At 52.0% G+C, this 20182-nt stretch overlaps 1 protein-coding gene across 1 annotated transcript; it reads left to right on the plus strand.

Annotated features, from left to right (window-relative positions):
• The first annotated feature begins 829 nt into the window (after window positions 1-829).
• On the plus strand, window positions 830-16197 carry TM9SF4 (transmembrane 9 superfamily member 4). The gene is made up of 18 exons (XM_040576338.1): window positions 830-987; window positions 4582-4695; window positions 6266-6365; window positions 6776-6944; window positions 7025-7154; window positions 8154-8277; window positions 8649-8767; window positions 8961-9072; window positions 9565-9635; window positions 10214-10346; window positions 10913-10994; window positions 11101-11176; window positions 11518-11601; window positions 11786-11961; window positions 12289-12352; window positions 12946-13065; window positions 13611-13700; window positions 14079-16197. Exons 1-18 carry the CDS (start codon window positions 904-906, stop codon window positions 14226-14228), a joined length of 1998 nt encoding a protein of 665 aa, XP_040432272.1. The 5' UTR covers window positions 830-903; the 3' UTR covers window positions 14229-16197.
• Window positions 16198-20182: the final 3985 nt, after the last annotated feature.

Genomic DNA, 20182 nt, shown 5'->3' on the forward strand with positions numbered 1-20182 from the left:
GAGGGCAGCGCGTGCTTCAGGGAGTGGATATGCACACACAGAGCTTTTTAGCGGTGGGACTGGTCTAACCCCGCCGATCTGCCCCCGTGCAACGTTCTGGAGCCCTTGCTGGAGCCTGCCCCGTGCTTCAGCTGCAGCCCCTGCAGCGCTCCCGGGGCTGCTCCCCTCCACTCCAACACCTCCGCTTCGCCCACAGATGTCATTTACCTCGTACCCTCTGATTTGCATTATCAGCAACGAACCACGCGTTCCTTCCACGCTCATTTTATGGTTTTGTTCGTTTTTAGTATTTAATGGCAGGTTGTTTAGGGAAGAGGAATAGAGGAAGTAATGATTTTACAGGGTGTTCTTTACTTCTTACAACGGACTTCCATGACTGCTTATTTTTTTCCTCATATAAAAAGACAAACACCATTTTTGTATGCTTTTATTATCAGCTTTAAGAAGCTTTTTTTACAGTCAATAAACTATTTAAACAGCCCCATCGTTGCAGCGCTCCCTCGGGCGACCCGGTGGCAGCGGGCCCAGAGCTCGCCAAACGCTCCCGAGGCGCCTCCTCTCGGCTGCCCCCGATGCAGACGGAGCCTCAGCCCCCGGGGCCTTGCCGAGGCCTCCCCCGGGCTGCTGCCGCCCGCGGCGCCGTGTGCCGGGAGGGCCGGGCCGCAGCCCCGGTGCCCGCCCAGGCCTCGGTGCCCGCTCTCGGGGCGCTGCCCTCAACAAAGATGGCGGCGCGGCCCTCGCCTCACGCCCAGCGCCGGCCCGGCCCCCGCCGCCCCCGCCCCTTCCCCGGCCCCCGCTGCCGGCCCCCGCTGCCGGCCCCGTTAGCGCCGGGCCGGGCCCCGCGCGGCCGCCGTTGGCGGCTCCGGGCCGGGCCGGGCCGGGCCCGCCGAGGCCGCTGTCGTCATGGCAACCGGCCCCGCAGCCAACCGCTCGCCGCTTCCGCTGACGTCAGCGCCGACACGTGGATCCAAGATGGCGGCGGCGATGGTGAGCGCGGCGGCGGCGGCGGGCACGGAGCGGGGCCGGGCCGGGGCCGGGGGGGGCCGGGCCGGGACCGGGGGGCCGAACCGGGCCGGGAGGGACCGGACGGGACGGGACGGGGACGCTGCACCGGCTGCAGCCCCGCCGGCTCCCCCGCGGCCGGGCGCGGCTCCCCGGATCGGGCCGAGGCCTCGCAGCCTCCCGGGGCGGCCCCGGCCCGGCCCCGTCCCTCCCGGGCAGCGCCGGCGGGGAGGCAGCGGCCGGCCCCAGGCGCCGCGGGGGGAGGCTGTCCCGGCCCGCTGCGGCTTGTCAGCAGGGCCGGGCGGGAGCCTGTCGCTCCCCCTCCCACCTCCTCCGGTCCCGAGCCGTGCCCCGGGGCTGTTCCCGGTGGGAGGCCGCTGAGGGAGGCCCCGGCGGCACCGCCCGGGGGAGCAGCGCGCTGCCGAGGCGCTGGTGAGCGGCCCGCAGCCTCCCGGTGGAACGGGGAGCGTGCCCCCGCGCCTTCGGGGAAGGTTTTCGAGGAGGAGGCGCTGCGGGAGCAGGGTTGCGGGGAAAGGATGGGCGCTGCTGGCCGGCACCGGGGCGCGGGGAATCCCGGAGCGCCAAGGCTGGCGGAAACCGGACGGGGATCGGAGAGCGGGGGTGCGCGTCTGGTTTGATTTAGGCATCGGTACGTGCTGCTGGCTCTCTCCCAGGCAGGGAGGAGGCAGGGCCCGAGCTCGTTTCGAGAGCTGAAGACGTTTCTCCGGGGGATCTCCTGGAAGCCTCCTCTTGTACGAAAGGCAGAAGGCTGCTGACAGCCCTCCTGGTGTCAAAGGGGCTCTCAGAGATCCGTGTGAATGCAGCACTTGTCTCCTTTCCAAAGCCTTTCAGTGACTCCTCTGAGCGCAAGCGTAAGCTGGGCCTGTGCAAACACTTGTGAGACACCCGGCGAGGCAGCCTGCGAGCGGGGCGGGGAGGTGGCAGGCTGGCACCTGGCAGGGGCGAGGAGCGGGTGCTGTCTGCGCCCGGCTAACATCCTGATCGCCGAGCGGAGACTGATCGTACGTGGCAGGGAGCTTGGGGTGCTCTGGTGTAGTGGGTCTTCGTTTCCTGCCACGGAGTAGCGGGCGATTCCCTTCTTCCCCTTCTGACCTCATATCAAAAAGTGTTGGTAGTTGGACCAGGTCCTCAGAGCTTTGTGGATCTGGCCGGACGAGTGGCTGTGCACAGGTCCTTTTCCCTGGTTTTCCTCAAAACCGAAAGTTAGAAGCCCTTGGTTGTTGCTGTTTGTACCTTTTGCCCTTCTCTGTGTAAGAGAGATGAAGCCTTATCTGTCATCTCATTCATACGCTATCCATTGTTGTCATTTCCTGCTTCCTTTTCTTCCCTTTAAGCAAATCCTGTGCTGTGTTCTCACCTTCCTGGGTGAATTATCAACCAGCAAGCCAGCCCTAACGCGGTGCCGGGCGTATCACCGGGCTGCAGGCTGCTGGAAATCGCTGCTGCTCGAAGGCTTCTTCGTGTTGGCAGCCTCTAGAAAACGCCTGCCAGCAGCCAGGCGGGGGCATCCCGGGCCCTGGTGGCCCGGCCGCGCTGGGCGATGCTGAAGAGCGTTGGCAGAGTGCCTGGGGCAAGGCTGCCTGCGGGCTCCTGTTTGCCCCTTCCCCTGGATAAACTTCGGAATTCAGACTCTGGCACTGGCAGCTTCCGAGCCTGCAGACTGCGTGTGTGTACACGTGTGTGGTCACAGAAAGGTGTCCTGGGGGGTCTTCTCCTGCTGGGTCCGGCCGGGGCGTAGCTCGACAACCCCGCTTTTTTGGCAGCGATTGGTAAAGCTTTTGTGGATCTTTAGAAGAAATAATAAAGGCAATATTTTTTAAGTCTTTCTAAATGAGATAAATCAAAGAAACTGTCCTGGAATTGTTTGCAAATGTAAAGTCTAGTGATAATTACTGAGAAGTAGCTTCTTGGAAGGGTTTCTCTGCGAGCTTCTGTTGGTGCCTGCGCGTAGGACAAGAAGCGCGCTGTGAGAATGGCTGCAAGGAAGGCTTGAGTTAAACTGTCCTTACTGTTAAGTGGTTCCTTCCAAAGTTAATCACAGGGATGGATTTTCAAAGGAGATTGCCCGTCACGCTTTCGGGATTGACAGAGGTCCCGCAGGCTGAATTTCACGCGACGGGAAGAGGCAGCCCCTGTCGCTGCTGAGGGTGGCCGCGTGCTCGTGTGGCAGCGCCCGCCCCGCCGCGGGCGTCCTGTGGTGACGTGCTGCCTGCCCTCTCGGCCATTTCCCTGGGCTGACTTTCCTGGTCTGGAGCTGTGCGTGCCTGTTGTGCTGCGTGTTGCTTCGTTGTTCGATTCCCTGGCACCTTGGAACAAAGACCGGCACCTGTGTGATTTTTCACGCAAGCTTTTTGAAGCGTACAGGATCGGGGAAGGCCACAAAGGCAGTCCCCTGCCTTCTGAAGTCTGTGCCTCACCGGGGCTCTGGGACTCACCTAAAGCAGGGCTGCGTCCTGCGAGTTCTGATCTTGCGCGGCAGACGGTCTGCCCTGCAGGCGTCTGAAATGAAACGATTGCCGGGCCAGGCCCAGGAGCTGTGCAGGTGTTTTGGCACGTGTCCGCGTTGCCACGCTAACTGCTGGAGGAGCAGCACCTCCGTGGGTATGGAAGCACAGATCCTGCCCGGGAAGGCTCCAAGCTTCTCCCTGCACGCGCTCTGCCAGGCAGAGCTGGCTGCTGAGGAGCCCGCATTGGAAATTTTCCTTCAAATTTCACTTTCAAAACTCAGCCCCACCTGTTGCGTAGCAGCGTTCCCGTTTCTTGTTACCAAATGCTCTTTCTTGGCAGCTCTTTCCGTAGTCCCCCTCAGCCTTTTCTCTTGCTTGGTACCGCCTGAGTCATCGTCGTCTGCGTGCAGAGAGCCTGATTTCTGCCGAAGGTGTCATCGCAAACTTCATCTTCCACGTGCCCGTGTGTCTCCGAGCGCCTTCCAAAGCTCCGTCCTTATTTTTGTCATCCTGCAAGCTTTTTTCCCTGATGCCGAGCTGTGTTGTGGCCCAGAGGGGCAGGGAGAAAAGAGTGGGGTGGAAGGAGAGGTGGTGATGTGCCCAGCCCCTGCCGCACCACCCCGCGCTGGTCGCCGCAGGCAGCGGTGTGGGGCAGCTCCTGGTGGGCAGGGTTAACCCGGTGCCAGGGCTGGTGCCCAGTTCTCCAGTAAGCCGCGGGGTTGTGCCGTTCCTCACAGGCGTGGCGGGTGGGCGGGTGGGGGTAGAAAAGTCAGGTGACAGCCTGCTGGGTGAACCGTTCCAGACAAACGCATCTTTCCTGCAGCTCAGCAAAGCCAGCGCTTTCCTGAGTGCAGGTGAAGAACCAGGCAGAGTGGAAGGTGACCCGATGAGAGTCACAAAACGAAGTGAGGAAAGCTTTCCTGGAGTTGTGCGTAATCCCTTGACCTTACAGATTTTATAACGTCTGGAATTAATGCTTTCGGTGTTGTTGCCCATATCTAACGTTGCTCTGGTGTTTATGTTACTATTTTTAATATTAAATATATAGATTTATATTTTAGTGCTAACATTAAATATAAAAATATGTTAACATTTCTTCTCCTTTTTGCAGGAAAGGCTAAGGTGTTTGCTGGTCTTGCTGTTGTGGCTTCGTGGTACGGATTCTTTCTATGTGCCCGGTGTGGCTCCTATCAACTTCCATCGGAATGATCCTGTAGAAATAAAGGTGGGAGGAACTTGGATCTGGTTGTATGTTGTTCGTTTTTTTTTTTTTGTGTGTGTGTGTGTACATTTTTATTCCTCGTTTATATCATCATAGCTACATGGGATGGGCAAGTCAAACTTTGGGATCGATCCTGTTACTAAATTTTTGGTGCAGATTATTTCGTTTTTACTATCTTCGTGTAGGGTGTTGGGGGTAAGCAGCCCTCAAGTGGTCACTCTTGTCACCTCACCCTGCAATTCCCAACGTGATTCTCTTTCTTGTTTCTGATTTCTTCTACCAAATCCCTTCAGCAATTGCACCAAAGTCCTCAAGTTGTTGCTCTGTTTGGCCAAAGAGCGCGCTCTTTCTGCAGTTTTGAAGCGAATTTAGCCAGATTCTTTTTCCGGCACCGTACTGACTCCCAAAATGCTCGTGGAGGATGAGCCTGAGGACGGTAGGATAAAGCAGTAGTCGAGTCGGACTTTTTCAGTGTTCTCTTCTACCCAGTTTGCACATGCAATGTCTTCAAGTCAAGTGAAATCCATGCTAAGCCCTTTCCAGGAGCAGGCATTTGTCCTTGAGTGGTGGGGACCTTCCAGCCCAGGCTTGCTGAAGAGCTGTTCCTGTACAGCGTTGCTGGTAGTGAATGATGGAACCGCTTCTCCTGTGCAGGAGGAAGCCAGGCCCCGCTTCCAGACGTTAGCAATTTATAGCCCTTTTCATTTATTTTTCTAAAGCTGTGGCCTCTGTCTCAGCAAAATCCAGCACCCTTGGGGCTGCTGAGGTTTGATGCTCCCACATGAAGCACAGCACAACTTGCTCTCTGGCTGCAGGCTGCCAGACCTGGGCTATTTTTAAGCAAATGTGATTTGCCTGTGGCTACAGTGAGCTTCCTGGAAGAGGGGGTATTGGAGTGGCTGGTCTCAAAGGGATTTCATGAGCCAAATGCTTCTTCAAGTGATAAGGCAGGTCAGCCTGTTTGCCAGCGCTCTTCCAATAAAGGAGCTTGGCTGCGTTACAAAACACTCCTGTTTTTCTGAGCAGCTGTGGCCTTGGCTATCGTGGTATATGTCTGTGCTTCCCTTGTGCCATGTGACTTGTGGGAACTCTCCAGAAATGTTTGGGTTTTGTCGCTGCCCTTTGTCTTCCCAATCTGGTGGCTCTCTGGCTTTTCTTCCAGTGACAAAAATTGCTCAACCCTTCGTGTAACTAGAGGCTAGACCTCTAGGTCTGGTGTGACATGATTTATTTTTTTTTTAAATATTTTTTTAGGAAATAACTGCAGTCTCATATGAAATTTGATTCTTGTATCTCAGAATGTCTTTCAAGCTCTTTGTTGTTTTGTGGGACTTCACCGAGTCATAAATTTGTAAAAATAAAAAAAAAAATCTGCCGTGCTTCTTTCTTCAAGGGTTTCTCTGTTTGTGATTGAAATGCTGCTAAGTCCTAGGGTAGAGAATGTATGACTAGGAACTGTGCAAAAGGAATATTTGTCTCCTTTCTTACAAAAGTGAACGTAGGAGAGGTGTATTTACCAGAGGGCAGGAAACTGAGTTCTGTCATGGGGATAATCCTTCCTTTCTTCCTCCAGGCCGTGAAGCTCACCAGCTCACGAACCCAGTTACCATATGAGTACTACTCGTTGCCCTTCTGCCAGCCCACCAAGATAACGTACAAGGCTGAGAATCTCGGTATGTATCCGCCGAACAGCATGCTCCCCAGCACTAAACTGCTGCTTACGAGCTGAGTGAGAGTATGTTTAAAGGAGGAAAACGATTTGCAAGTATCCTCTCTAATAAACTGTTTGTGGAGGGCCTGCTCCCTCTATTTCTTTACATGCTGGCAGTTTGCAAACTAGAATGTCCGTATGCTGGAAAAAGGAAACAACTTACCTGAAGGAGAGAGCACGTAACCAGTTACACGTAGTGCTTGGTACTTCCAACAAAGTCAGCTACCCTCTAATTTTTTCTTTGCATCTGTGGTAACGGAGGAGACTTGCTCTCATGACCCTGGCTGTACAGTGCTCTGCAAACCGGGTGGCAGGATCAGTGGCAAGAAGCCTGGCAGCCTTAAACCCTGCTTTTATTCTCCTGTTTTCCAGGTGAGGTTCTCCGGGGGGATCGAATTGTAAATACACCTTTCCAGGTTTCCATGAATGTGGAGAAGAAATGTGAAGTTCTTTGCAACTTTCCCAACAAGCCGGTCACTCTGACCGTGGAGCAGAGCAAGCTGATCGCTGAGCGGATCAGGGAGGATTACTATGTGCACCTGTGAGTCGCCTGGAGCATGGGTTTGTGTCGGTGGGGGTTCTGTGTCGTGGACAAATTTGATCTGAAATATGTGCTTTCAGCATTGCTGATAACCTCCCTGTGGCCACACGGCTGGAGTTTTATTCCAATCGTGAGGAAGAGGAAAAGAAGAAGGAGAAGGATGTGCAGTTCGAGCATGGATACAGGCTTGGGTTTATGGACGGTAACAAGGTAGAGAACCTGGGTGCTGTCGGAGGGGTGCGTAGAGGAGCGGTGGGAGTCTCTCAGAGCATTGGAAATCCACCAGAGAGCATCAGGGTTAGGAACGCAACCGACATTTTTATATAGAATAGAAATACAAGAGAGGTCTTCTAACAGAAGAGAGTGAGGGCAGGTGCTGGAATACCGGTACGACAGCCAAAGCTCCTAGCATGGACCTGCCGTAAGGCTTTGGACGGCAAGGGTATGGGCTATTAGAAAGTAAAAGCACTGGCAAATTGTATAAAAAAAAAAAAAAATCCTGTTTGTAACCATCTAGAAGAAGTTTCTTAAATTTGCAAATGGAAACTTAGCATGTGTATTCCTGTAGATATTTTTTTAACTGTGTGCCTTAAAGATTAGCTGTATTTGACTTAACTGATGTATCTTTTTAGCATAGTCAGGAGTTCAGTTGCACACACGGCTCTGATCGCTTGAGTATAAGTTCTTACGGGTGAATGAACTTTCTGTGCCTGCAAACAGAGCTGCTGCACTTTGTTCCTGCCGTAGGTGATGTAAGAGCTCTTTGAAAGTACAAGCTTAGGACAGCTGTGAGCACCAGCAGACTGATTGATGTTTGTCTGTTAGAAAAAGCAAGCAGGAAACTCAAGGCTGTAGCTGCTGAGGTCCTTCCAACATAAATTCTGTGGTTCTTTTGCCACCGAAGTCTCCACTGAGCGCATCGTGGAGATGTATCTCAATATAATGGTATTGTCTGGGCCAGAAATAGACTGGAACCTCGTCACTGATGCTTGGAGTGTTTGAGGTGTCACCTCTTCAATACCTGTGTTCTCTCCTCTTGTTCTTTAAACTTGGCAGTGATAGCTTGATCTCGCACTATAGCACAATGTATCTGGGAACAGCAGGAGTCTTCACTTTTCTGCACTGAAACTGCTTTCTCCAGTTGCTTCTAAACTTTGCTTGTTCCTCTCTCGGGTGGCTAACATTATATTTAATGTCAATCTGTTTTAGTTCTACCTGCACAACCACCTCTCCTTCATCCTTTACTACCACAGAGAGGATGTGGAAGAAAACCAGGAGCCCACCTACAGGGTTGTGCGCTTTGAAGTGATTCCCCAGAGTATTAAACAAGAAGGTGAGTGACTTCTAGGGAGGGGAGCAAGGGAGAAGAATCTCTTGTAGGTCAAGTGTTGAACACACGCTGAGGTACCAGTGCCAGTTGTTACTTCCTTGTCTCAGGGCACGGAAGGGAGGGAGTCTGAATTATAAGAACAATATTAGCTGTAACAATAATATCTTTCCTTAAAATTTGTTTACGCTGTTCACTGCTGATTGGAAGAATAGTTGTGCAAACCGCAGAGCAGCTGGGAAAGGAATGAATGTTTTCCCTGCAGTATTTGGAGTAATAGTGGCACAGTGCCTTGAACTTGGGGCCAGGCTGATCAGCGGGAGGGGTGGTGCCTCAGGGAAGGTCTGACCTAGTGTGTGCCGTGTTTTCTGTTACAGACTTGAAGGCTGATGAGAAGGGGATGTGCACCCTACCTGAAGCCACAGGCTCTGCCCCTCAGGAAATCGATCCCTCTAAGGAGAACCAGATTATCTTCACGTACTCTGTCCACTGGGAGGTGAGGGAGTAGTGGGAAGCTGGCTGGCAGCTAACTGCCCCTGCCTGGCACGGGCTGGCAGTTCGTGCTCCAAGTGTTTGTCACAGGGGTGTTGTGGAAGACACCGGGAATGTGCTGGTGTGAGAAGACACGGGGCAATGATAGCTGCTGGGGTGTCCGAAGGGCTTCTGGTCACACCGTGCTGTCCTTTCAGGAAAGCGACATTAAATGGGCTTCCCGCTGGGACACCTACCTGACCATGAGCGATGTGCAGATTCACTGGTTTTCTATCATCAACTCGGTTGTGGTCGTCTTTTTCCTTTCTGGTGAGTGAGATGTGTGGGCTGAAGAAGGCTTTACCGTAAGTGCAGGGAATTGTCTTTAAGCCTCAGTTGCCTGTAGCTCAAGGAGGAAGTGGCCATGTCTGAACCTGCTTGGAAGGGGCAGGAAATGAGCGTTAGCACGTATAAAACCTCCTGGTTCGGGCAGCACCCCGTGGGGTCAGGCTGCTACCCGCTTTTGTGCTCTGACTGGGGTAGTTGGGGGAGTAGAATCGTTAATGTGTTTTGTTTTTTTCTTTTTTTAAAAAAAAAGAAAAACTAGGAAAGCCACAGTGCCTTGTTCATGCTGAAATTCTGCCTTCCCTACTCCCTGGGGCTTTGTTTCTGTTTTTGCTGTAGGCTGGGGGAGAAGAGTAATGGTCCAAGGCCTCCTCTCCTAGCCAGAACTGTGTATGTTGGTGGGATCAGTGTGGTTGCACAGCACGAGAGCAGCAGGGCCACACAGGAGCCTCTGAGCTAACCTGTACTTGTTTTCAGGTATTCTCAGCATGATCATCATCCGCACCCTCCGGAAGGACATTGCCAACTACAACAAAGAAGATGACATTGTATGACGTGTTTGTTCTTGGGGCTGGGATCGGAGAGGGAGGGAAGCACAGATGAGGAGGGATTTGGTTTGAAGATGTGGCTGTAGTATCTCTTCCCACCTTGCCTCCCATTTTTCTTTGAACCCTGAAGATTGGAGAGGCGGTTCCGTAATGCGCTCTCAGGACGCGTCCCGTCACTGGAAGTATTCAAAGTCAGGATGGGGCCCTGAGGAACCTGATCTAACGAAAGATGTCCCTGCCTGTGGTAGGGGGGATGAGGTAGCTGATCCTTAGAGGTCCTCCCAAACTGTTCCTTGATGTGATTCTGTGACACCTTTGGCACTCTGTATACGACAGCTAATTACCGGTACAGATGTCTTCATACTTAGGTAATGACTGGTGACAGTTCCATAAACGTGTGTCCTGGCACTGGCAGTTCAGGTCTTAACTGATTGAAGTGCGAGAGGAAAGAAGTTTGTTAACTAGAGCGATATGATTCTGTAGAGCTAGATACAAGGAAATTAGCCTCTTAGGGTGGCTGTGATAGGACCGTTATTTCCACTGCTAAACTGTATTTAAATACGTTCTTGTTGCTACAGGAAGATACCATGGAGGAATCCGGCTGGAAACTTGTGCACGGAGATGTCTTCAGGCCTCCACAGTATCCCATGATCCTCAGTTCTCTCCTGGGTTCTGGAATTCAGCTCTTCTGTATGATCCTGATCGTCATCTGTAAGTGGCACGTGTTGCATGGAGCGGCCATAACAAGAAGAGGAGCAGTGCTCAAGGGTGTTTGCAGCTCCAAACTGCAACTTCAGTCTAGGCTCACCTTAGCTTGAGTGAAGTCACATGAGTCTGCTTCCTGATGGAGGCTGTAGGCCTGTGCTCAGCATTTCTGAGTTTCTAGATAGATGCCTTCAGCTGAGAGATGCTTTTTGAGTTTGTATTTTCTGTAATCAAGATATGAGAGGCAGGGATTCTGCAGAAACAAGCACTGGGTGGTAATGGACTGAGAGACACTTGCGCATGTGTGCTTTGCCTTCTGAGCTGCACCTGCTCAAATCTCTGGGCAATGAGGCTAAAGCATGATCTATAGCCTGAGAGCAAAGCTGTGACTTTCTCTCCGGCCAGTGCTGGAGGCTGTGGGTGTGTTAGGCTTTGAAGGAAATGAGGTCTGTGGAGGAGGCGGCGATCCCAGGCGGCTGCATTCAGCTTGTGGGATGGCCCCTGGCCTCCAGGTGCAGGCTGGCACGTGTGCATCAGAGCCATTGTGCTTTGTCCTGGTTTTTCCTCCGCAGTTGTTGCCATGCTGGGGATGCTGTCACCTTCTAGCCGGGGTGCACTGATGACTACTGCCTGCTTTCTCTTCATGTTCATGGGGTAGGTGCCCACTGCTTTCCACAACTGAACTGTCCTGCCTACACCTGCCCTCCCTTTCCCCAGCAATGAAAGCTCATTTTCTTTGTCTTGGCTTGCTTCTGTCCAGGGTATTTGGTGGATTCTTCGCTGGCCGCTTGTACCGGACTCTGAAAGGACATCGATGGAAGAAGGGAGCCTTCTGTGTGAGTCTCTTGGTGTTCTGTGCTGCTTATCCGGGTTGATGATGGCAAGGTCTGGGGTTAAGTTCCACATGCATTTGTGGGTAGCTGGATGCACGCTGGCTGGACGTGCAGAGATTTGGTGTGGATTGAGTCCTTGTAGCTTTACGTGAAAGGGTAAACACCAGAGCACGTACTGCTGCAAAGCAAGAGGGTTGTCTGAGATCTTCCCCACTGCCCGTCTGCTGTGGGAGCAGAAGGGATGCTTCCTCCACGTGTGCCTTGTCCCAGCAATGGACTCATTAAAAAGAAGCATCTGGTTAATAAGTCAGGTGTTTTCTCTTAACTTGTGTTTGCTCTTGCAGACAGCTACCTTGTATCCGGGTGTCGTTTTCGGTATCTGCTTTGTCCTGAACTGTTTCATCTGGGGGAAACACTCCTCTGGAGCGGTAGGTACCTCCTTCATCCTGGGAGCCTGCTGGAGTGGGAGGCGGGTGACTGGGCTGTGGGGGAGTTGCCTACTTTCACAGCACCTTTCTCATGTGGGTGCCAGTGCAGTGAGTTGGGCTGGCCAGTGACTTCAGTCTCCAGGCAGATGAACTTGCTTGTTTTTATGACTCTGTGTGATTCCAGGTGCCTTTCCCTACCATGGTGGCCTTGCTCTGCATGTGGTTTGGGATCTCGTTGCCCTTGGTGTACCTGGGGTACTACTTTGGATTTCGCAAGCAGCCGTATGACAATCCCGTGCGGACCAACCAGATTCCCAGGCAGATCCCGGAGCAGAGGTGGTATATGAATAAATTTGTCGGGTGAGTGATGAGTGTCTAGGAAATACGGTGAGTTAAGCCCCATTCCCTCAGTTCTCTTAGGCTGCTGACCATCACCTTTCTGCTGGTGTCTGGACACAGCCAGGTCACACAGGTGTTTTCTTGAGTAATGCGGTATCAGAGACTTAATCTTGACATGTTTAATGTACCCAGCAACAGGAGCAGCTGAGTCATTTACTGCATGAAACTTATTCTAGCAATCTGGAGCTGTAGAGCTTCTGCCAGGAGTGCTCTGGGTGGTTACAGGGAGCTTCTAATGGCCAGACAGTTATGTTGTGCTGCTTACAGTTTCTCTTTCTCGCTCTATAGGATTCTCATGGCTGGTATTCTGCCTTTCGGAGCTATGTTCATTGAACTGTTCTTCATTTTCAGCGTAAGCATTTAACCCACTTCATTCTTGAATAGGATTCCTCTTGTGCCAAAGCCAATATGCCTCTGAAAGGGAGGGAGCACCCACCTGGGGCAGTTTCGTACTCCTGTACTTACTGGAGGGGCTGACAGGTTCCCTCAGGGTCTTTCAGTGTTGTTCCTAGAGAGAGCTGGGCTGTGGGTCTCTGCAGACTGTCTTCTTGCTGAAAACACCTGGAGATGTCTGTAGAACCTTCTTTTGAAGGGTGATTCGAAGGATGGTGGCGAAGATAACGCTTGTTGTAACGTTATGGCAAAGAGGGGACCTGACCTTAAGACGTTCAGCTGCTGCTTATTTCTCACCTTTCTGTGGACATGGAGGAATTTGCTGTTCCATTGCTAGGAAGATGAAGGGGAGTGAGCAAGCTACCTCGTAGCTGTCTTTGGGTATCTTTTTGCAACCCAGTCCCTTTGGGAAATGCACTTGAACTGATGCCTCATCTCTGTGGGGCCGAGGGTCCCTCATTTTTTTTCTTGCGTTAGCTGGAAGAAGTTAGTCTCACATTTGCTGATTGATTACAGAAGCATGGAAACAGTTTTATGCTGTCTTCGTTTCAGGCAATCTGGGAGAACCAGTTCTATTACCTTTTTGGCTTTCTCTTCCTGGTGTTTATAATCCTGGTGGTATCCTGCTCACAAATCAGCATTGTCATGGTGTACTTCCAGCTTTGTGCTGAGGTGAGATTTCCCTTGTCATAGTTTCAGTAGCTCAGGGTGCACACTCGTTCCTGGCAAAGCACAGGTCACGTTATTGCTGCTGCTTAGCAAAAATCCAGCATGGCCCAGATTCGTGGGTGTGATTGTTCTTTACACCTCTAGACTTTAAGGAGAGTTGAAGCTACTTGACATCTAGGCTGGGAACTGTGGTTTCATACAGGCAATTCTGCTGGGAGCAGGGTATTTTGAGCTGACATCTCTTCCGAAAGAAACCATTTAATGCCATCCATGTCTGAAGAGAAATGCAGGGCCAAAGGCTGAGCCATGTTCTCCGGTAGCAAGTGCTGTGATGCTGACCTGGCACGTTTCACTGTCAGCTTTTTGTCCTTGCTTGGAAATAATTTTGTGACGAAGTAGCTCCCCATGCCCAAACTGTGGTTTTGCTTTGAAGGAAAATGGGTAATGTTCTCCCTGTCCCAAAAAGCTCACAGCTCCCCTGAGCCAGTGAAGCTGGTGACATGAAAAGGAAGCCTGTGGAATAATGCTGAGGCTTTTTACCCTGTCAGGATTACCGCTGGTGGTGGAGGACCTTCTTGGTGTCTGGAGGATCTGCCTTCTACGTGCTCATCTATGCCATCTTCTACTTTGTGAACAAGGTATTGTTATCCCTCTCGTACCAAAGTGCCACTTTTCTAGGAGAAATCGTTGGATCCGGGGAAGGAAATGATGGGGCTGCCTAGTCCGAGCCCATCCCTGTGCTAGCACAAGGCAGCTGAGCAGCCAGCTGTGCTAATGGCATTTCCAAAGCAGGGAGGAGGATTTAAGTACCTGAGGCCCCTGCCTGGGATACCTGTGTGGAGCCATCAGTTGCTAGCAGTGGTCCCCAGCCCCTCTCTTGAAGGGGACATCTCAGCTGAGCAGAGGGTTGCTTCTACTTTGAATGCCCCTTGTTGGGGGCGTTGGCTGGTGTGGGACCTGACTCATGTTACCTCTGAACATGATTTTACTTATTTTTAACTCCTCTTCTGTTTTAGCTGGATATTGTTGAGTTCATTCCCTCCTTACTGTACTTTGGCTACACCGCCCTTATGGTCTTGTCCTTCTGGCTCCTCACTGGCACCATTGGCTTCTATGCAGCCTACATGTTTGTCCGGAAGATCTATGCCGCAGTGAAAATAGACTGAAGATGCACAGAGCCAGCAGAAAGCAGACACCTCTGAACACATGTCCTCCTGGGAGCGAAGGAGACATCTTCTCCCAATTCTTTTAAGGAAACAAAATCCAGTGGGAGAGTGACGAGAAATAAATAACTCCTCATTTTGGAATGTAACTTTTGGCACAGTGTACATGGATTCTGGGCTACTTCTGGGGGGAAAAGGGGCCTGTAGATACCTTACATTTTAACTTTATTATCCTGTTCCAGATTTGAGGGAGTTTTTTAGCAGAGAAATATCCCTCTGTATAAGTAAACCCCTTTTTGCTAATTCATCTTCTTTTTTTTTTTATGTTGATGATGAATGGATTTAAGACAGCAGTGGAAACACTTGTGAGAACATTTTCTTCCAGCCCCTAGGGTGCTCTAGGATTCAGGGAGACTCTTCAGACAAGTATCAGACTGGATTTCTTTCCTGCCTTCATGTCTGCACAGAAGAGCTTGACTGTGGCAAAACAAAAGGATCCTAAAAGCTCACCCAGCATGGGTCTGGCGTGCTCTCGCTGCAGAAGTCCTGGCATCAGCTTGTTTACAGTTTGATGGAGGTGCCATTCGGAGCCTAGGAAGTGCAATTTCACCGTGAGAGAGCTGGAGAACTGCAACCCTCAGCATCATTTCTCCCAGCTTCTGGCCTTGGACAGCATGGGAGGGTGGGATTTCCTCTTTGGAAGGTGCAGCGGGCCGCAGTGTTCTGGTGGAAGCGTGTGATTGTGCTGGTGCTAGAACACGCCACTGGAAGGATGCATGAGGTAACGGCCAGGGTTTGTGATGTCCATAGCTCTGCTCCAGCCGGGTGAGGAAACGGGGCCGGCGTCCTTCCTGGGAACCCCACGGTTCTGGGAAGCCTGAAGTCGGCGCCGCCGTTGCGTTAGTGCCAAGCAGTCTGATGCAGTGTTGGGCCTCGGCTGCGGCGAGACGTGCGCCGGCCACGCGGAAGGGGCTGGGGACGGGGAGTGGCCCCAAGGAGTTCTCCCATTGCCAGAAGCGGGCTGCCTCACTGCCTGCCCTGTTCCCCAGCTGCTCTTGCTGCTCTCTTCTCCTCTCTTAGATTCTCTACCTCCAGGGAACAGAAGTTCACACCCCCTCAGCTGTATTTTGTTCTCCACGAAGCGGTCTAAGTCCTCTGGGCAGCCAGTGTGGGCTCTTCTGCAGCAGGCTCTTCTTTTTCTGTGGCTTGATGCCTGAATGAGCCCCTGGGAAGATCTTTTTAAACGAGGTTTGAAGTTTTATGTTGGTCATTTATGATGTTTACCGGTAAAAAACTTCGATGTTGCAGTGAAGGCTCCCTCCATCCCCAGAGTAGCTGGATTCAGTCAGGGCTACAGGGGAGAGATGTGGTGGTTTGTGAGATCTATAACAATTTTGGTTTTGCTTCTTTCTATATTAAGAAATAAGGCCTCCAGGTGACCGGCTGTCCCAGGTGACACCATTCCAACACAACTGTCCCAAGCCCTCCCTGTTACCAGCACTGATGCATGCACTTGAGGGGTTTGGGGCTATTTTAATCCAAATTGCCCTAAGAGTTTCCATGAGGTCTACACAAGGACCTGTGCCTCTTATTGATGGCCTTGCTCCCTGCGAGGAGCTGGCTTCACAGATGCTTTGATTCCTCCTCAGCCCCAAGTCTTTCTGGCCTTGCCTAATAACTTCCTCAGCCATGCGCCATGCCAAAGTCCGAGCAGCCAGGAATCAAGGATGGAAAAAAGAGAGCAGGGGATGCACGAGCCAGCTGTGCTGTGGAGTACTGCGTCGGTTCTGATTTAAGATCTTTGAGATTTTTTTTTTGTTTGTTTTTTTTGCTATCCCCACCTGTGGAGAGGCTCAGCCAGCATTGATTTCTCTCCTTCCCCCCGGAGTGTTTTCTCTGTATTCTTTGTAATTTTTAATTAATGTATGTATTCTTTGTGCCCTACTGTAAATAAATCTGCCATTGTCCTGTTCTGGGTTCTCCCAAGCCACCTCTTTGATTTTCTTCTCATAACGTTTAGCCTGTTTTGGCACCTGTGTGGTCTTCGATGTGTGGCTTCAGTCACAAGCAGAGCCTGGAGTACATTCCAGTTTCTTCCGTGATATTTTTCTCCTGCTAAACTTGGTGGAGCACTGAAGCTTCTCCCAGCGTGGCATGTCCTGTATACTGCTGTGTGTTGTGATTAAAACGCCGCCGGTCAAGGCATTTTGATTTGTTCCTCGCTGTACTGCTGTCGTGCGCTGTGCGGGAAAAAGGCTTAAGCAACTCGGTTCTCTCAGCGTGACGTGTGGCTGGACTCGCGCAGCGCTAAGGGCTGGAGCGCCACGAGGGGAGGGATTGTCGATGGCTGGCACCGTGCGTGGCAACTCCGTGGTGCTTCGGAGCAGCTCGGCTGTGAGCCTGCAGCTGAGGGAGCCGCGTTCCCTCCTCCTGTTCTGGAGCCGTGCCGGCGCCGTCGGAAGGTGCCCCTTCGCTGTTAGCTTGCGGCTTGGCGTCTTTACCAGCACTTGTGCGTTTTTGCTGCGTTGGGGCATTTGTGGGCGAAGCTTCCTTCAGAGGCGGTGAGTGCGGGAGGGTTAGCGAGCTCCCTTGTGATGTTTTGCCCCGCAGAGCGATGGGATGCGAGCAGCTCCGGCTGGTAACGCGTTACGGCGCTGCCAGTGGCTGCTGAATGTCTGTGGCGGTGATCAGCTGCCGAGGCCAGTGGGGAAATAGTTTAAATTTTTAATCAAAAATCATTGGAGCAGTCAATTCTACCCTTAAAAAGGGTGGAGGAAGACTTCGGCTCCGCCAGCTGGACAATCTGCGCTGAGCTTGTTTTTCATTTTTAAGCAGACTGGTAAAGTGTGCCGTTTCCTCCTGTGCCAAGTCCGAACACAACTCAGGCAGCAGCACTTTGCCAGTCTGTATTAAGAACAAAAACGAGATCGTCCCAGAAAAGCTTGTGAGCGGTGAAAATGATTGTCAGCTTTTAAACCACGTCCTGAAAAGAGATTTCTGAGAGGGCAGAGTCCTTTTTTGTCTCCGTCAAAATGCTTCTGCAGCTGGTGTCAGCAAGACGGTCATGGCTTAAGCTTTAAGTTTTGGTTCTGGTTCCTTTGCATTTGTGCAGGGCACGGTCCTGGGGAGCCGGATGGTTCTGGGTTATTTGGGAGGGAGGGGGTGGGCCGTGCTCATCCAGAACGCTTCCCCTTGGATGGGTGGTTTTAGTGGAACCGGATCACCAAAGTTCCTGTCTGACAAACATTTTTCTCCTTGACGCAAGGTAACGGTACTGGCTGTTGCTACCTCCCAAGCAGGCTGCCCTGTCCTTCCTTGGTGCTCATTCTCTGCTGGAAACAAATTTAAAAGTCTGCGTGGATTCGTGTTGGAAGCTGGGTCTTTGACTCGCTTTATGATTCTGTCTTTGCTTTGAAACAGGCCAACCGAAAACCCCATTCCCCTCCAAAACGACACTCAAGGCGAGTAATTCAAATGCTTTTAATAAACACCTTCTTTATTTAAAAAAACTTTCAATTTGAAGTTCATTTTGCAAGACGAGGAAAGAGCTAATTTTAGTTGTGAGCTGTATGTTTCCTAATGGCACTTCGTATTTTTACAATTTAAAAACCTTGTTTATAGCCCCCAAAATACTCCATTAAAAGAGGTTACTCAATGTGTGTAAAAGTGCTAGAAAGTTTCTTTTTAGAAAGCCACTCAAGCTTTAACAAGGGGAAGCTCTGGCTCTGCCAGCTGCAGGAAGAGGTCAAGTACTGGGTCTGGCACGGACCGCAGCTGCAGGGAAAGATGCTGAACCCCTGCCATCAGCTCCCAGGGCTGAGAAATCTCTGCCTTAGAGCGGGACCTCTGCAGGCTCCGGACCAGGTGCTGCCCCCTGCACCTGCAGCTTCTGGCAGGAGCAGAAGCGGTGCTGCCCTGCAGGGCCAGGATTCTCAGCGGGATGCAGCCGCGAGGGCCCCGCAGCAGCTTTTCCTCCAGCAGCAGTTTCGGTGCGTGACCGCTTCCCGGGGCGAATCCTCGTGGCTTCCACAGGTTCCCTCTCACGACTGCTTCGAAGGCAGACATCTCTACTTTTTTTTGTTCAATATCCTCATTCAAGTAAAACGCCAGTACAAATATTACGAAACCAGCTTTCTAAAAATAATTTCTAGGTATTAGGGAACACTAGCACAAGAAAAAGTCAAGGCGTAGGCACTCAGTAGGGCAAGGAGGAGTCAGAAACTCCGGCCAGGCTTCCACCAGCAGTAACTGCAGCTGCCCGGGGCCAGCTCTGCCTGCACGCGCCGGCGTCTGCACGGAAAGCAGCAGCTCAGGTGTTACCTTCAAGCGCAGGACAGCGAGCTGCGGAGGAAAAGGGGCAGCTGAGGCAGGCACCTGCGTGGGAGCTTTTCACCTGGGCCCATGTGCTGAGTGACACGTGGCAGCTCTTCCTGTCCTGTGGGCTTTATGCAGAGCTTTTCTTCTGTCTCAGTACATCATCCGTCGGACCCGGCTGTCCGCTTGCATAGTAGTTCCAAAGACGCAGACACGGTATGTGAAATAGAGGGCGAGAGTGAAGGTGAGGACAACTTAGAAAGGGAGGCAGGAGGGGATGCTGTTAACAAGATGTTTTCATATTGAGGATTGTTCCCCTAACTGAAAATGGAGAGCTAACCTCTTTAATAGCAGTAAAAAAATGGGTTCCAAATTCCCTGTTCTTTCTTTTGCAGCGTCTTTAACTTTCCTTGTCGCAGTGAGCTCCAGCTACACAGAAGTTACCTCCGTGTCATACAAGTTCTTTGCGTGTGCTGGTGTTTAGGCACTGCTGGAGAGGATTACTGGAGCCCTAGCTTCAGCTGCGAGCACCCAGCGCAGACGATGCAGAAGGCCACCTGTACACACAGAAACAAAGCGTGCTTTCAGCGGGAAAGCAAAGCTAACTCCAGGGTGTAATTCGTGAAAAGCAGAAAACGATCTATTTGGTCATCGCAAAATCAGACCCAGAAAGAATTTTGCTTGACCTGCTCCTGAGGTCCGAAGCGCTCAGTGGTGCGTGGTCTGTGTAAGCGTGCGGTGCTGGGTGCAGATCACACGGGAGTCTGCTGAGGAAACGCTTTGGGAGAAAACTTTCTACCTGAAGCTACAAAATGTCTGAAACGCGTGGGAGGATTCCTGAAGGCTCCTGGCTGTCCACCAGAGTGAAGCGATTACACTGCGGGGTCGGGGCAGTAGCACAGAGGGAAGCTGAACCGGAGCACCCGCTAACAGTGCAGGTGGAACAGCAGGACCCGAATGTACCGAGAGCAGCGACAAGGCGGTGGAGGCAGGGGAACAGGTGAGTAACGGGAACGAGAGGGCCTCTAAGAAAGCCTCAGCAGTAGCAGCGTGCTTCCGAGTGTAGCTTCCAGCTGCCTTACGACGGAGGCTCGCTGTTACCGTGACCTGGCACAGGGAAAAAGGCACAGAAGGGCCGCGAGGTGCCCGGGTCGGTGATTCCAGCAAAAGCAGAGCGTGTGTTTCCTGAGCCCCAGCCTGGCAGCCCATGGGCCGAACCAGGCGGCCGCCTCCTGCACGTGGGCACCCGGCGGGATTGCATGCGGGGCCTCAGCCAGCAATGGGGAAAAACACAAAACAGATGAGTAACGAAAAAGAAACAAATTTTGGAAAAAGATGGAAACCCACGAAGCTTTAATGAAGTGGTTCTGTTCGAGCCGTTCCGCTCGGAGCCGTGCACTCGCTGTCTGGTGGCGGTGTCTGCTGGGCTTGGGCAAGCAATTAGCTGAAAAATAGGCACCCAAGGGAGAATTCAGTGAGCCTGAGTAGCCAGGATTAGAGAGGATAAGCAGGAAGGTAGGCTGATGGGGAGAGCATCTTTGAAGATTTCTTTGTAAAAATTTTAATTGCAGGCGGTAGAAAATGCCTCTGTGGGATTATGCTTTCCAGATAGCAAAAGTGATGCAATGTCAGAGAAAGGAAAT

This window comes from Cygnus olor, chromosome 16, assembly GCF_009769625.2.
Source record: "Cygnus olor isolate bCygOlo1 chromosome 16, bCygOlo1.pri.v2, whole genome shotgun sequence".
Lineage (NCBI taxonomy): Eukaryota > Metazoa > Chordata > Aves > Anseriformes > Anatidae > Cygnus > Cygnus olor.

Excerpts from the sequence above, each read along its gene's own strand:
- TM9SF4 (XM_040576338.1), top strand. The coding sequence starts at position 904 with ATGGCAACCGGCCCCGCAGCCAACCGCTCGCCGCTTCCGCTGACGTCA. Across the intron at positions 6,366-6,775 it reads GTACAAGGCTGAGAATCTCG|GTGAGGTTCTCCGGGGGGAT; the intron begins GTATGTATCCGC and ends CCTGTTTTCCAG. Across the intron at positions 8,768-8,960 it reads CGTACTCTGTCCACTGGGAG|GAAAGCGACATTAAATGGGC; the intron begins GTGAGGGAGTAG and ends CTGTCCTTTCAG.